Source organism: Kogia breviceps, chromosome 9 (genome assembly GCF_026419965.1).
Source record: "Kogia breviceps isolate mKogBre1 chromosome 9, mKogBre1 haplotype 1, whole genome shotgun sequence".
Taxonomy (NCBI): domain Eukaryota; kingdom Metazoa; phylum Chordata; class Mammalia; order Artiodactyla; family Physeteridae; genus Kogia; species Kogia breviceps.
This window is the reverse complement of record NC_081318.1, coordinates 45,786,555-45,801,209: the sequence shown is the minus strand read 5'-3', so window position 1 is coordinate 45,801,209 and position 14,655 is coordinate 45,786,555. Positions and strand designations below refer to the sequence as shown.

The window sequence follows — 14,655 nt, the reverse complement described above, 5'->3', positions numbered from 1 at the left end:
GTCTCACCCTATACTGATACAGAGAAGAACTAACATTCTCCTCCTCCAGGAAGCTTTTCTGGACTGAAAGAAATGTGATCCGTGAAGACCAACAGTGTGGTATACAGAGGGGGGCAGGGTTCACTGTGCAGTAAAGAAAAATCATCAACTCACTGAGTGGACCCAGGGAACTCCTCGCATCTTTCCAGATACTTCCTTCAAGTTTTCGTTGTGGAGACCTACTCCACGCTCCAGTCCTCTCCTCCTCAGTTGGACTAGAATTCCCAAGGAAAGGCTTAAGTCTCTTTCTCTTCCCTCCTCCTCCTTGAAGCTTCCTCAACAAGGTGGCCACACCCAAAACTCAGGCCCACAGGGAGGCTGAACAATGACTTGAATAAGGAAAGACAGAGCCTGGTTGCAGAACTGTGGATGGGGGTGTGGAGGGAGCCTTGGGATGCTGACACCTGGGGTAGTGACCAGAAACCGAGAACAGGGGCAGGTGGAAGCAATGAGTTGGCTGGTGGGAGTGGGTAACTGTTCTCTGTTGGGCTTTGGCTCCAGCACCAACTGGCTACATTGCCTTGACCTGTTTAGTTCCCCGTATTTAGCCTCAACTTATCCATCTGTATAAGGAGGAGGCTGAGTGGTACTACAATAACAGTAGCAGTAGTAATTAATTCATTAGTGAGGAAATAAAATCAGTGAAAACCTACTTTGCGACGTGTGTACCATTCTTGTTTAATGCTGTTGTTTCTTTCTTTTTTTTACTTTTGTGGTATGCGGGCCTCACTGTTGTGGCCTCTCCCGTTGCAGAGCACAGGCTCCAGACGCGTAGGCTCAGTGGCCATGGCTCACGGGCCCAGCCGCTCTGCGGCATGTGGGATCTTCCCAGACCGGGGCACGAACCCATGTCCCCTGCATCGGCAGGCGGATTCTCAACCACTGCGCCACCAGGGAAGCCCAATGCTGTTGTTAAGAGGTGGGGCGTAGGTACTATGATTCCCACGTACAGTGAAGAAGTTGAGGTTCAGAGATGCCCAGTCCCCTGCCCCAGCTCACAGAGCTAGCCCTGGCACAGCAGGGACTGAAGCCAGGCAGTCTGACTCCAGAGCACTGTCATCTTAAGTTGCTGTAGGCCGCCCCGATAAGGCCCCCCCCCCCCTCCATTTTCTGGCCATAGAGGCATTTTCTAGAGGATCTCATTTGAAGACATCCAGGCAGGCATCCTGGAGCTAGCTAACATTCCCAGGCCAGGGCTGTGTGGGCAAAGAAAATCCCAAGGGGAGTCTGGGACTTGCCCTGTAAGGAAGGCTTCCTGGAGGAGGAGGAGCTGGCTCAGACAGGGAATCAGGAGGACGTGGCAGAGAGAAGGCAGAGGGTTTCTTGCTCTGGGTATCTTGGGAGGGTTGAAAGGAGGGCGGTGAGCCCCAGGGAAGGCCCGACGCTGAGCCCCGGAAGCCAAACTACAGACGGGAATTGTTGCCTCCGCATTCTCGCTCCCAGGTCTCCGCGCCAAAGCTCCTGCTCCCATGTGCGACGGGCGGGGTCCCGCTCCCCCGCCATCCCCGGCCTAACCCCTCCCCCGGGCGCCCATTGGCCTGTACCCCACCCCCAGCCTGCGAAGTGCGCTGGGGGAAGGCGGTGGTCGCTCGCCTCCCTCCTGCCCCCGGCCTGGGTTCGCGGCGGAGGCGGCGCCTCTCCCGCAGCCCAGACCCAGCTGGGCGGGAGCGCGGCGCAGGGCTGGCGAGGGCAGGCGGGGGGCGCTGCGCTCGGGCCCCCGGCGGCGACTGACGGCGGCAGCGGCGGCTCCAGGCGAGCGCGGTCTCCGCGTGCGCACAAGCTCACTCCGCCGCGCAGGGACCCACGGATACCGGCAGCCGGCGGACACACGGACGCGGAGACCCGGGCTCGGCGCGCGCTGCTGAGCGCACACGCTCACCGTCCTCGGGCGGCTCGGGGCGCGGACTCGCCGCTGCGCGCCCTCCGCGCGGAGTCTGCCCCGGGCCGACCCGCAACCCGCGGCCCCGCGGCGAGGCCCCGCTGTGAGCAGGTAAGGGCCGCCCCGCCACCCCTGCCCCTCTAAGCCCTGTCCGCCCTCCCCCGACTCCAGAACCTTCGCCCCTTGGGGACCGCGGAGCCCCTCCTCCAGCTCGGCTGTCTCCGTAAGCAGCGCCCTTCACCGACGGAGAGCGGGCCAGGGCCAGAGCGGGGCCAACCTCCCGAAACCTAAATGAAGCCGTCTCCCGCCGCTACTCCCATCCTGCGCGACTGTCTGATACCCTCCCTCTCAGCAACCCCCACACGCCCTCCCAATATTTGGGATCATGCTGGGGGCGACCGATCCTTGCAGCTCGCAGGGGGTGGGGTAGGCTAGCTACCTCGCGCCCCTCTCCATGCCAGAAGGGAGGACCAGGGGCAGGGGAGGCACTGCAGCCGGAGGGACCCACAGGGACCTGTCTGCCTACTCCCAGGGCAGACGGACGCGGCTAGGCGAAGCTGGAGGGTCCCCAGGGGGCTGGGTACCGCAGTCCTCACGGGATTTGAGGGGTGGGCAAACGATATGCTGTGTACAGGGTGGAGTATGGGCCGGCGGAGAATGTCCCCCTGTAGTGACACCTTCGGGATTGTTCAAAAGAGCGTCGTCTCTCGGTTTCCCGCGGCGCAGAGAGGCGGGGGTCCAGATGCCTGGCCTTCTGCGATCCCGGAAGGAAACGCCCCACGGGGGCCCGTGGGAGAAACGCGTTGGCCTCCCGTGGCTGAAGTGGGCTCACCTGAGATGAGACCCCTGCCCGCTGCCTTAAAGGCACAGGCTCCTGCTGCAGCTGCGGGAGGCTGGGGCCCACATCCTGGGCAGGCAGGACCTTTGCAGGTTGGGTCGGGGGTTGTCCGAATGGGCCAGGGTGCCAATGGATGGAGCTAGACGGTCAGGGGAGAGCCCAGACAGGAGCTGATTGTATTTCACGTGGAGATGGGAGTGGAAGCTCACCCCTGGCCTGTGCTCAGACCCCCTTTGAAAGCTGCTGGGGGAAGGATGGAGGACCCCTGCTAAATTCCCCAGATGATTTCTATGCTTTTAGTGCAAGTGCATGTCTCCTTTATCCGCAACCCCCCCCCCGCCCCGCCTTCCCACACACACCAAAAGAAAATACACAGCATTTGGCTTTTCTAGTGAGCAGCGCTGCATGGGGGGCAGCTGGGGGATGGGAGGGGGCTACACAGTCGGTGGAGGGCAACCTGCCTTGGGACCCTCTTGGGCAGAGGCAGACAAGCATTGTGAAGGTCAGGCTAGAGGCTTTGAGCAGCTGTGGGCTTCTGAAGGAAGGGGATACAAAATTATGTATGGGTCTTGGTTGGGGGGCAGCAGCGCTCAGATTTTCTCAGGGGGCCAGTCTGAGTTGGTGCTGGGTGCATGTCGGGTTGGCAGAACCCCCAGTCCCCAGATGAATCTGGGGCTCCTGCTCTCCACTGACTTTGGGGAGGGCAAGCAGAGGTGCCAGTCTGGACACCAGTCAAAATTTGGGTATATGAATTAGAGATAGAACACACTGGGGCAGGCCCTGTCCAGATCTTCCAAACAATTCATCAACAAGTGTGTATGGGGTGACCAGGGAGGCGAAGCCGGTGCCTTCCCTCCCCTGTGGTGGGTAGTTCATCCATGATTCTGTGTCTGGGACAAGACCATATGATTCTGTTTGCCCCTACGTGCAGTGAGAGGGGTTATCTCTGGGGAGCCTCTTGAAGGACTCTTTCCTACATTCTAAGAACTAATCAGGCTAAAAGATTCATTAAGGTCCTGTTTTGTGTAAGGTTTAGGCTGACAGGGCGTTGATCGGAGAAACACTTTGGAATACATCCTTTTTCGTGCGGCCACCCCTCTTTGCTGTGCTCCTACTTTGGGACACTTCCTCAATTTGTGTTGAATAAACAAAACAAAACAAAATGGGTGTTTAGAGATCAGTATCTACACCTAAGAGGCTAGGAAAGACAAGATTTAAGGCCACAAGGTGGCTTTTTTTCCTGGGGATGTGGCCTCAGGTTCAGTGTCCCAGGTGTCTGGCCTCTTAGGGGTGAAGATTTCATTGACCCAGGGCTGGCACTGTTAAGCAGAGGACACCTTGTGCTGTCTGCCAGAGGGCAGAACCAAGGTGTGCCAAGCACAGAGCACGAGCTCAGCTCAGTGCCAGGAAGGCCTTGCTTCCCCAAGAGCTACCCAGTGTGGAGCCGACGATTGGGGTGACAGTGGGTTTCCTGTCTGGGGAGGTATGTGAACAGAGGTCCCATGCCCCAGACAGGTGGGACTAGAGGCCCTGGAAGCCTTGGCCACCTCTGAGTGGAGGAATCTACAAGTCCAGGGTCTGACTGATCTGGGCCTAGTGGTCCAGCTGCCTGGCAACATGCAGGCTGGAAACTCTTCAGCTGCGGCGTGTTTGTACTGAGCCCTAGATGCCGTCAGAGACACATGGTGACAGCCACCTCCACAGTGACACACAGAGAGGGAGTGACACACTGCCGGGGCGGCATAAAGGTTTCCCATGACACCTGCCAGAGAGCTGGGGCAAACATACAACAGCAGAGCACGACATACATATGGACAGTGGGACACACCCTCTCACACAGATCTCGACACACCTGGGTACTCAGACGTCTGCCCAACGAAGATCACAAAGTCTTCCTTAATGAGAGTCCAGATGCACGTTGCATTGAGTGGAGAAAGCGTGTGTGTGTTGTTGCATGAGGGTGGAAGGAAGGTGGGTCGGCTTTTTTCTGTAAAGGGCCAGATAGTAAATATTTTAGGCTTTGCTGGCCATACACTAAAGTTGCAACTGCTTCATCCTGCTGTCATACGTAGAAGCAGCCATAGATGATACTTATGCAAATGAGCAGGGCTATGTTCTGATCAACTTTATTTATGGACACAAATTTGAATTTCATATAATTTTCCTGTGTCATGAAGTATGAGCCTTTTAATTTTTTCCTGACCATTTGAAAATTAAAAAACATTTTTGGCTCACTGGCTGTACAAAAATAGGTGACAGGCCGGATCTGACCTGCTGGAAGGGTTTGTGAACCCCTGGGCTGTAGGTTAGCAAATAGAAGTGGTTTAAGAGGTGGAGGAAGGGAGGGGTTTAGTCCTGGGGGCCCAAGCCGCCCTAGGGGGGGCCTTGGATGTTTCCCTTCACCCTGCCCAGAGCTCAGGGTGCCCATCTATTTAATGCCTGGCCTCAGCATCCTACCTTAGACAGGCCTCGGCTGTGTTCATGTGAAAAATCTCCTGCACTAAGGACACCCAGAGATAACATTCATGCCTGAAAATGAAAGGACACCGCGTCGCTGAGCTCACCAAACAGGTCCTGAGCCCCCATTCCCGTTCACCCTCTTTGGCCAGGGACATGCCCATCTCCACCAGGAGGAAAACCTCAGGGAAACCTGAACATGCCCCTTGTTCCCAGACAGGCTTCAAACTTACGAGGAGAAGGACAAGACCTGAAACAGCCGAGGCAGGAGTAAGGGGCTTCTCCTCTAGGGCTGGTAGTTCTCAGAGGAGGGTGAGGCCAGTGGAGGTGGGTGCAGCCAGGGTGGGCTTCCTGGAGGTGGTGGTAGGAGGTTGGATTGGCCTTGTGGAATATCTGGACGTTCTCATCCCAGCTCCAGGTATTGCTTTAGCTGTCACCTTTCCCCCATGAAAAATGGGCCTCAGAGAAGGGTGGCTGAGACAAAAAGATAAACATACAGTTCCTTTGCGGGCACTTCCGATGTCCCAGTTTCTGATTTAAGGTCGTGTGGTGAATCGGGTCCTGCCTTTGGTTTCTTCCTATCCCTCCTGTCTGTCCCCTTCTGACATTTCTTTTCTGCCATTTCCCCAGAGGGGTGGGCCAGGGAGACTTTCTTTTCTTACTTGCCCAAGCCTCTGGATTCTGTCCCCCACTTTCCATTCCAGCTGCCTTTCCCTGCCCAAGCCCCCATCACCTCTACCCTGAATCCAGGATAGGTTTTCTTCCTGTGCTTTTCCCCTTCCACTCAGCTCACCAGCCTTCTGAGGAATACTCCCTAAATGGGAAGCTTAGCACTTCACTGCCCTGCTTAACACTCTTCAGTGCCCTCAGCCCTCTCCCGTGGAATGAGGCTGCAGTGTCCCTGGCATCCGCAGACTAGCACCAGCCTTCCACCCTCTTGTCCACCCCCAACTCCTGGTATCTTGCTGGGTCCCTCGACACCCCGCATTCACCTTCCTAAACCCGTCCACCCGGCACTCCTCAGGGTTTGAGGGTCCCCACCTCATGCTCTACCTGTGCCAGGTGCCATGGCACCTGCCAGTCAGAGCTGGCCCGCCCTTCCAGGGACTCACAGCTACTCTGGAGGGACTGCTGGCTAGCAGGGGTCAGCGCAGGTGGCAGTGCTCTCCCTCCTACCTTGCCCCAGCCTCATTCCCCGCCTGGGAGGTGCTAAGTAAACTATCCACAAACCAGAGCCTGCTTCCTGTGCCCTCCCTCCCGCCCTCTCCCCACACACCTCTCACTGCCTTCCATCACGCCCCGTCCCTCCTTTCCCATTTCTGGTATCTTCTGTTTCCTCCTTCCCATTCTTCTCTCCTCATCCTCTTTCAGGCCCTGGGGGGCTGTCCCAGGCAGAGGACTCCCGAGACCCCTCCAGGACGGGAGATGTGCCTGAACTAGCCAGTGTGGAAGGGCTTTGCAACGTGACCTTGGGAAAGGCTCTGGGTCTCTTTGGGCCTCAAACACTCACCTGTGAAATGGGATATTACTACCCATGTGCAGGTGTGCCCAGCCTTTCCCTACCCTGAGCCCAGGTTCCCTATGTGTAAAATGCAGGGCCTGGGTGGAATCATCGTAGGCCTTCCAGGGACAAGGCTTCTGTCACCTGCTGTGCACAGGACTCCGGGGACCAGGCTTTGAAAGGGGAACGTTTGAACATCAAAGAGGAATGTCAGTGTTAATGATTAATCCATTGATTGCCAGAACACCCCTCAGTCCGGCATTGGACACGGACCTTTATCAGCTCTGACCTTATTGAGGAGAAAAGAGGTTCTTGGTTCCCAGGAAGAAGTTAAGTTCCCTCCCTTTGAGGGGTGAGTTGGGGGGGCAGTGTTTCATCTTTCAGGCTCCCCTCTCTGGTCCTCTGTACTAGGAAGGCGAGAAGGAAGTGGGAGGTGGGTGCTGCTCAGGTTTCGTTAATAAAGGGAGCATGTGTAGGGCAAGGGAGGTGAGTGATCCACCTTCCCTGGGTCATCTTTGGTGTGGTGTCCAGGCTTGGCACTGCCCCACGATGGAGAGGGATGCTGAGTGGCCAGAGGAGTCCAATAGGAGATGCCTCAGCTCCATGAGGGCAGAAGAGGGACCCAGGGCTGTGTGGCCCCATGGAGAGGAGGAGTGAGATGCTGCCCTCCCACTCTGGGGGGCTCCCAGGAGGCAAAGGAGCCTGTGCTGCTCACGGCTGGCCGGGAAGGGTGCAGTGGAGAGACATCAAAGCTTCCCCGAGGGCCCTGGACTAGCTGCTGGAGAGGGGTGAGCACCCCAGCCCAGGAGCTGGACCACTCTCAGCTGGGGGGCTGCAGAAAGGGTCCTGCAGGGTGTGGGGCAGTGTGGGGGGTGGCTGCAGGGTCTCCGGGTCCCCTCCCACTGCACGTGGAAAGTCAGAGCCCAGTGAGTCACCGCTGGCTCCGGTGTGCTGACTGATGACGCCGTCTTCCTGCGTGCCTGGCGCAGTGGCTCGCCGGAGGACACAGCTGTTCTCTCTGTTCCCGCCCCAGGCCAGTCGCTGGGCTTATGGGGCCTGAGGAGAGCAGGTCCTCCCAAGTCTGTAAGGGGGACACATGCGTTCCCACCCACCAGGCAGGGCTCCAGGACTCTCTCCTGTGTGACCTTGGGAAGTGTCTCCCCCCACCCCGCCTGGCCTCAGTTTCCCCACAGGAAACTCAGTGCTGTGGGGGAGGTGACCTTTAAAGTCCATTTCAGGTCTGAAACGCTGTGTCTGTAATTCACGCTTCTTAAGGAGGGTGCTTCAGATATAGAAGTGTGGGCAGAGGGGTAGCAGAGGGCCTGGCCAGTCTCCAGGGATGTGAGAAGGTACTAATAGGGTACCAATGGACTCTGAGCTGGTCTTCCTTTTACCTATAACAGAGTGGGAGGAGCATAGGGATGGACTGCACAAGCTTTGGAGCCAGGCTGCTTCGGTTCACTTCCCAGCTCTACCGCATGCTTGCTGTGTGTCCTTGGGGAAGTTGCTTAGCCTTTCTGTGCCTCAGTCGCCTCAGCTGCAGAATGAGGATGATGCTAGGAGAGACTGCATGGGTTTGGGGCAGGTGAAATGAGTTAATGCATATTGATTGTTTGGAAGAGTGCCTGGCATGTACCGAGTGGTTAATTAATGTTAGCCATTAGCAAATAAAAGTGCAGCAGGCCTGATGTTCCTATTTTGAATATGACAGAGGGCTTATGGTGGTGGAGGTGGCAGCAGGAAGGTGAAAAAACCTGAACACAAAGTGGTAAGATAATAATAATAGTTAACACATGTATAGCCCTTATTGGGAGCCAGGCTATACTCTGCTCTCCATAGTTTACTTATATCAATTGGTTGATGCCTCCCAGTAACATCTATGAAGTAGGTATTACTGTTATTCCATTTTCACATATAATTGAATTGAAGCACAGAAAAGTTAAGTGGCTTCCCTGAGGTTTTTAAGCTTAAAACCCTAGCAAAATGGTTCACGAGTCCACCACACTAAATGCCAGGAGGTAGTTTAATTGTCCTCAGCTTAGTTGCAAAAGCCAGTTTATCCCCTGGACCCAAGAGAGAGCAACTGGGAATATCAGCAACCAGGTCATCCAGAGCCACACGCGTGGCTGGGCTGAAAGAGCCCAGCATCCATCCTCAGGGAGGGGAGGGTTCAACCCCAGGCTGCAGTGGCCAGGCCTGGCCCTTAGGAGGGTCACTGGCAGCTTGGGGGAGTCCAGAGGAGAGAGGCAGCTGGGACAGGGCGCAGGGAACAGGGCTGGGAGTGGCTGACCCAGGGGACACATCTCAAAGTGCTTTCCTGGGACAGAGGAGCCAAGCGTGTGGTCCAGAGGAGGTTTGGGACAGGTGGCCTCAGACCGTAAACTCTGAGCATTGTCCCGCAGGGGCTGTGCCCAGTGGCCTTGGGGTGGGGGTCAGGAGAGAAGAGGTGGGGGCTGAGATCACTATCCTGGAGAGGCTGTAGGAGGTCGTCCCTGAGGTTTCCAGCTGAGGTCGGGAGTGGGAAGGTCAAGGCCTGGGAGCTCCCAGCTTTCCTCTTTCCACCTCATGGCTAGTGAGTGTCTGTGTCCTGTTGGGCAGAGGGTGGACTGTAGTTGGGGAAGGTGAACAGAGGGGGCAAAAGTGGGAATCAGGAACCCGGGTCTAATGCCAGAGGAGGCCTCGTGTTGAGAGTACCCCAGCCCCTCCACCCTGCGGCACTGGGCTGGGGGCACGCCGCTCTCCTGGTTCACCGCGTTGTCTGATCAGCCTGGTGACGAAGCAGAGAGCCGGTGGGGGATGGTTAGGCGGGGGCCTCTGCTTGCTCCAGCTCGTTTTTAATCCACTGCAGTGATATGCATCCCGCAAGTCTGGGTATCGTGTGTGTGTGTGTGTGTGTGCGTGTGTGTCTGTCTGTCTCCACACATGCTCATATGTGTGTGTACCCGCAAGTCTGGACATCGTGTGTGTGTGTGTGTGTGTGTGTGTCTGTCTGTCTGTCTCCGCACGTGCTCATATGTGTGTGTACCTGTAACCACATCTGAATCCAAATAAATCTAACTGCCGCTGAATATCTGAATGCCTTTGCAGATTGAGTGTGTGTATGATTATATGGATCAATAATCTGATAAACATATGTGAAGATCTAAATCACTGTGTGATGCTTCTGCACATACCTTTGTGCTGTGCTCTGAGTGTGCCTCTGCATTTCTGTGAAGGTGTGTGGAGTTGTGTCTCAGTCCCTGAAGGAATCTCCACCTTCGTGTGTTCCACACATGGGTGTTTGTATTGATGCCTTCAGGTGCGTGCCCTGGGGATAAATGTCTCTCTCTGTGGAGTTGACGTGTCTTTATGCTCTTCTCTGTAGACCTGTTTCTCTCTGTGTGTGTGTGGTGTCTTAGAGAGAGAGAGAAAGAGAGAGAGACCGCCAGTCCTCAAAACACAAACTCCTTCTCTGCTTGCCCGCTGCCACCCGCTCGCCCTCCAGAGCACCCCCAGCTGGGCAAGCCACTAGCTCTCCCAGGCCAGCTCTCTTGGTTCTAATAAGTTAAGGTTAAAATGGAGGCTTTATAATCCTGTCTATACATGATAATCCCCTGAAGAGCTTAAACAACACTGATACCCAGGCCCCAGCCAGCCCAAGGCATTCCGACTTAGTTGGGCTTAAACAACGCTGATACCCAGGCCCCAGCCCAAGGCATTCCAACTTAGTTGGGCAGGGGTATTTTTAAACACTCCTCAGCGGTTATGCTGAGCAGCCCATGGTGAGGACTGTGTTAAGAGGTCAGAGCTCATCTTGCGTCCCGGGTCAGGGCTCGGGGGAGGAGGCCGTGAGTCTCCATTTGTGGGGACCCAGTCCTGAAGGAAGGGGGTAGTGCTGTTGCCATCTCAGGGGGCCCTGAGCACTCCTCCCTCTTCCCAGGCCTCTTCCTCCAGGAAGCTTGCTTTGTGTCCCAGGGCAGAGGTCTCTCCCAAGGGATGTGTTTCTGGTGGCACGTTGCTGGGAGTACAAGGGCGACAGCCTCCAGGAAGGAGCACCGTGTGTCCACTTAGAGACACAGGCCATGCACCCATTTCCCTCCTCTGGCTTTGTCTGGGCCCAGCTGGCTGTGAGGCAGGCCAGGGAGGGAGCTGAGATGGTGAGTCACCTTCCTTTCGGCTAAAAAGTCTGAGACCCGCAGAAGCAGAGGTCTTGACTGTGGCCAAGTGCTGAGGCCAGAGCCCAGGCCCAGGCCACAGGCTGTGGCTGCTTTTGCCCCTGCCAGGAGGGTTGAGGGAGGTGCTGGGGGCACCCAGGATTGTCCTGGGTGGAAGCCTCCCTGACCCCAGACCCCACCAGGCCTTGGCTTGACATTGTCCTATGTGCAGGAGAGTCAATCCAGGTCTCGGAGGCCTTCTGCCTTAGTAGCTTCTCTAGGCCCTCAGTCTTTAGCATCTGCTGAGAAGCTGTGGGCCCGGCCTTCCTCTCTTGCAGCCGGGTGGGTAGGGAGCACCAGCTCTCTGCAGACAGGGCCTCGGCCTCCCCAGGGATAGTGGAGATGACCGACCCCCCTGTGGACCACTGGTGTCACATCATGCCAGAGGCAGCCTGTGGCCACCAGGTGTGTGTAAGGTCCTGGGAGTGGGTACAGAGGCTGAAGCCTGTGCTTGGGGTGCCCAAGGTGCTGCGACCAGTGCTTCCCCAGCCTGCCCAGTCTTTCCTGACCCCTGGGGGAGAGGCTGGGCCAGCATCCCCATGGTACCCCCTGGGCTTCTCAGAGCATCTCTTGGGGATACCAAAGCCTCCCTCAGTATTTCCAAGTGGGTGCCAAAAAGGCAGAACAGTGGATAAATAAAACGGACCCCCTTTTCCTTGACCCTTCCTGCGGCTGGTTTTCTTTCTCCTTTTCGGGTGCTCATTTGTCACCAGATTGAGCTTGGAGAGGCCAAGGGGAGCTTGTTGAGGCAAGGAGAGAGGGAGGGAGGTGTGGGAGGCAGCCACTGGGGGCACAAAGGGCCCCAGGGTACTGGCTGCTCTGCCCATTGATGGTGGAGGGGGGGGTGTAAGGACTCATGGTTGGGATGCAGCCACCATGGGCCGCTTATACCAGACACCTGTGGGTTAGTGGTGGCCCTGACATGGGCCTACTCAATCTTTTTAATAATAATAGTAACAAAAAATTTTAATTATTGTATAGTATTTCAGTGTATAGCTATGCAGGGGCCTATTAACAGTGCCTGCTCGATGGATGGTTGGCTGCCGCATTTTTTGCTGTTGATGCTATTTTAAATGATGTTGCAGTGAATATCCTTGCATATGCTTCTTTCTGTATAAGCACAAATATCTCTCTAGGATAGATACCCAGATGCAGAATTGCTGGCTTGCAGGGAATATGTGTTAATGATAAGTTTTAGAAGCCGACCGGACTCTTCCTCTGGGCATGTGCTGGGGCTCCCTCAGACTCGTCACTCGACTGCCTGTGCCCTTTCTGGTCCTTAGTGGCGACTCGGGCCTCAGAGCCCCAGGAGCTCTGGGGGATAGGTCCTCGAGGTCTGGGCATATCCTCCTCAGTAGTCACTCTTTTTGTCTGTTGCATTGGTAAAGGCTTTATCCTGGAGGCCAAGTGGGCTGAGGCAGAGTGAAAGGAGGCTATGTTTGTTGGGGACCGGGCTTGGCTGCTGGAACAAAGCGGCCCTGTATGAGTGAGTGAGTTGGAGAGAAGGGCACGTAGCATCCTGAAGCTAGGTAGGCCGTCAGGCTGGCTCAGCGCCGCGGGTGTACTCCGTCATCCTGGCTCCTTTTGGTGTGTCGCTCCCCGCCTCTCGGTGTTGTCCTGGCTGCTCTGTCCAGCCGGGGTCTGGCATCGGGGAGGGGGAAAGAGCAGCAGGGGTGAGCACGCGATGCCTTAGGGACAGGTGGTGCATAGGTGGCACGTGTCACTGTCACCCACCTTCCATAGGTGGGAAATTCATCATATGCCCGCACCTGAGAGCAAGAGGGACCTGGAAGTGTCCTCTCCAGGTGGGCACGCATGTACCAGCTAAAACTCTCTTCCTGTGGAGGGAGATTTGGGGACACAGTCACCTGCTGCAGAGGAGAAAGCCATTCAGACCATTCTTGTAGTCCGATGGCGCCCGAGCCAGCATGTTCCCTGCTGTATCACCAGTGCCTGGTAGTGAGTAGGCACTCGGCAGATGCTTGTGGGATAGAAGAATAAAGAACAGCACAAAGGCATGGAGGGGGGTTACCCTTGGAGGCTTTGCTGCAGGTAGGGGTGGGGGGCTGTCGCCGCCCCTCTTATGCTGCTGGACCCGCAGGATTCATGCCTTTCCTTTCTTTCTAGCCTGTAGATACCTGGGGCTGAGCGGCAGCTGCTGTGAGTGAGAGGCGGGCAGCACTGGCCTGAGCCTCCTTCTGGGCTGAGAAGCATCATGGCCAGCGTCATACAGGCCTCCCTGGCTGCCCTGCTTCTGCTGCCTATGGTAAGGGCCCAGGACCCTCCCCTCCATGACCAGCTGGAGCCCCAGGCTCACCTGAGCTCCCACCCCAGATAACCTGTGTCTTTTGTGTGCTATCAGCCAAGCTCAATTCACATGGCTGGTATCTCTGCCAGCACGCCCCTGGACCATCAGGCAGCACTTCTGTGTGAACCAAAAACGGTGCCCCTTCCTCAAGACCCTGTACCAATTTGACCAGAAATTGTTACAGAATTTACAAATCTATTATGATAGTAACATATGCGGCAGCCTTTAGAGTTGTGCAGTACACAACCTGCTCAACTGTATGCAGGGGCCCTCGTCAAGGCTGCAGAAGGCACTTGTGATCCTGGTCCCCAGCTCACTAGTCTCTGGCAGGTTAGAGCTCAGAAGGCTGCTCTCTGCTCATGTCTCTGAGCAAGAGGTATGGGGTGCAGGGTTCCCAGGCATTGGCCCCTGCCCCTCAACCTGGGAATTCTGACCAGCATGGATGCAGCTGTCTTCAGAGCCCTGGATGCCAGTCCTGCCTCTGCCCTGCCTTACTCTGTGACCACAGACAAGCTCATCCCTTTCCGTGCACATCTGTGAACGGTCAGAGCTAGACTGGATCCCTGAGCACTGCTCTCGGCAGCTCGGGATGCCTTGTGCCCGCCTCCACACTCGCCAGCATCCCCTTATGGAACCATCCCTGCCCTGGAGGTTGCTCCGCGGCACGTGGGATCTTCCCGGACTGGGGCACGAACCCGCGTCCCCTGCATCAGCAGGCGGACCCTCAACCACTGCGCCACCAGGGAAGCCCTGCCCTGGAGTTTTGAGTTGAAGTGACAACATTAGGATGCAGCTGTCGTGATAGCATCCGTGGGCTTTGAAGTTACTTGGTCCTACACTTAAATCCAGTATCTGCCACTCACCAGCTGTGTGACCTTGGGCAGGAGTTTCTAAACTTCTCTGAGCCTCAGTTCCCTCCTTTGTCACATGGGGCAGGAGTACATGTGAGTGGCTACTGAGCCCCACGGAATGCTACCACCGTCCTTCACCTGCAGCTCCCAGGCCCCCAGAGGAGAGAGAGGATGAGCTCTCCCAGCCCCTCCTCTCTCTCACCCCCTGCTTGCTTCCCTAAAGTGCACTTGTAGCCCTGTTGGTCCCTGGAGCTGGACTGCATGGGTTTGAATCCTGGCTGTACAGTCTACTACACTGTGTGACCCTGAGCAAGTTTCGTAATGTCTCTGTGCTTAAGTTTCACATCTGTAGAATGGGAAATGGTAAAAATAGTGCCTGCTTTGTAGTACTCTTGATATATATATGCGTGCATATGACAGAGTAATGCACTCAGTTAGTACAGTGCTCTGTGTGTGCTTGCTAATGTTACTATAAGACATGGAAACTGAGACCCAGGAAGCGGGTGGGATCTGCCCAGGTCCCACACTGAGTTGGTGAAGGGGAAGAGTCCTCATGGCATCTGTGACGAAGTGGAGGCAGGGTCCCCGC

The 14,655-nt window shown here is 56.2% G+C and overlaps 1 protein-coding gene across 3 annotated transcripts in view; it reads left to right on the top strand.

Moving 5' to 3' along the window:
- Positions 1–1,834: 1,834 nt before the first annotated feature.
- ADCYAP1R1 (ADCYAP receptor type I) overlaps positions 1,835–14,655 on the top strand; it is a 53,722-nt gene continuing 40,901 nt past the window's right edge. For 2 of the 3 annotated variants that reach the window (XM_067042392.1, XM_059073682.2), the window contains exons 1-2: positions 1,845–2,029; positions 13,035–13,173. In XM_067042392.1, coding sequence (XP_066898493.1) covers positions 13,123–13,173 — 51 coding nt within the window. In that variant the 5' untranslated portion in view covers positions 1,845–2,029; positions 13,035–13,122. Of the gene's footprint in view, positions 2,030–13,034; positions 13,174–14,655 lie in introns of all 3 variants that reach the window. The other variant, XM_067042393.1, reaches the window with a different exon arrangement.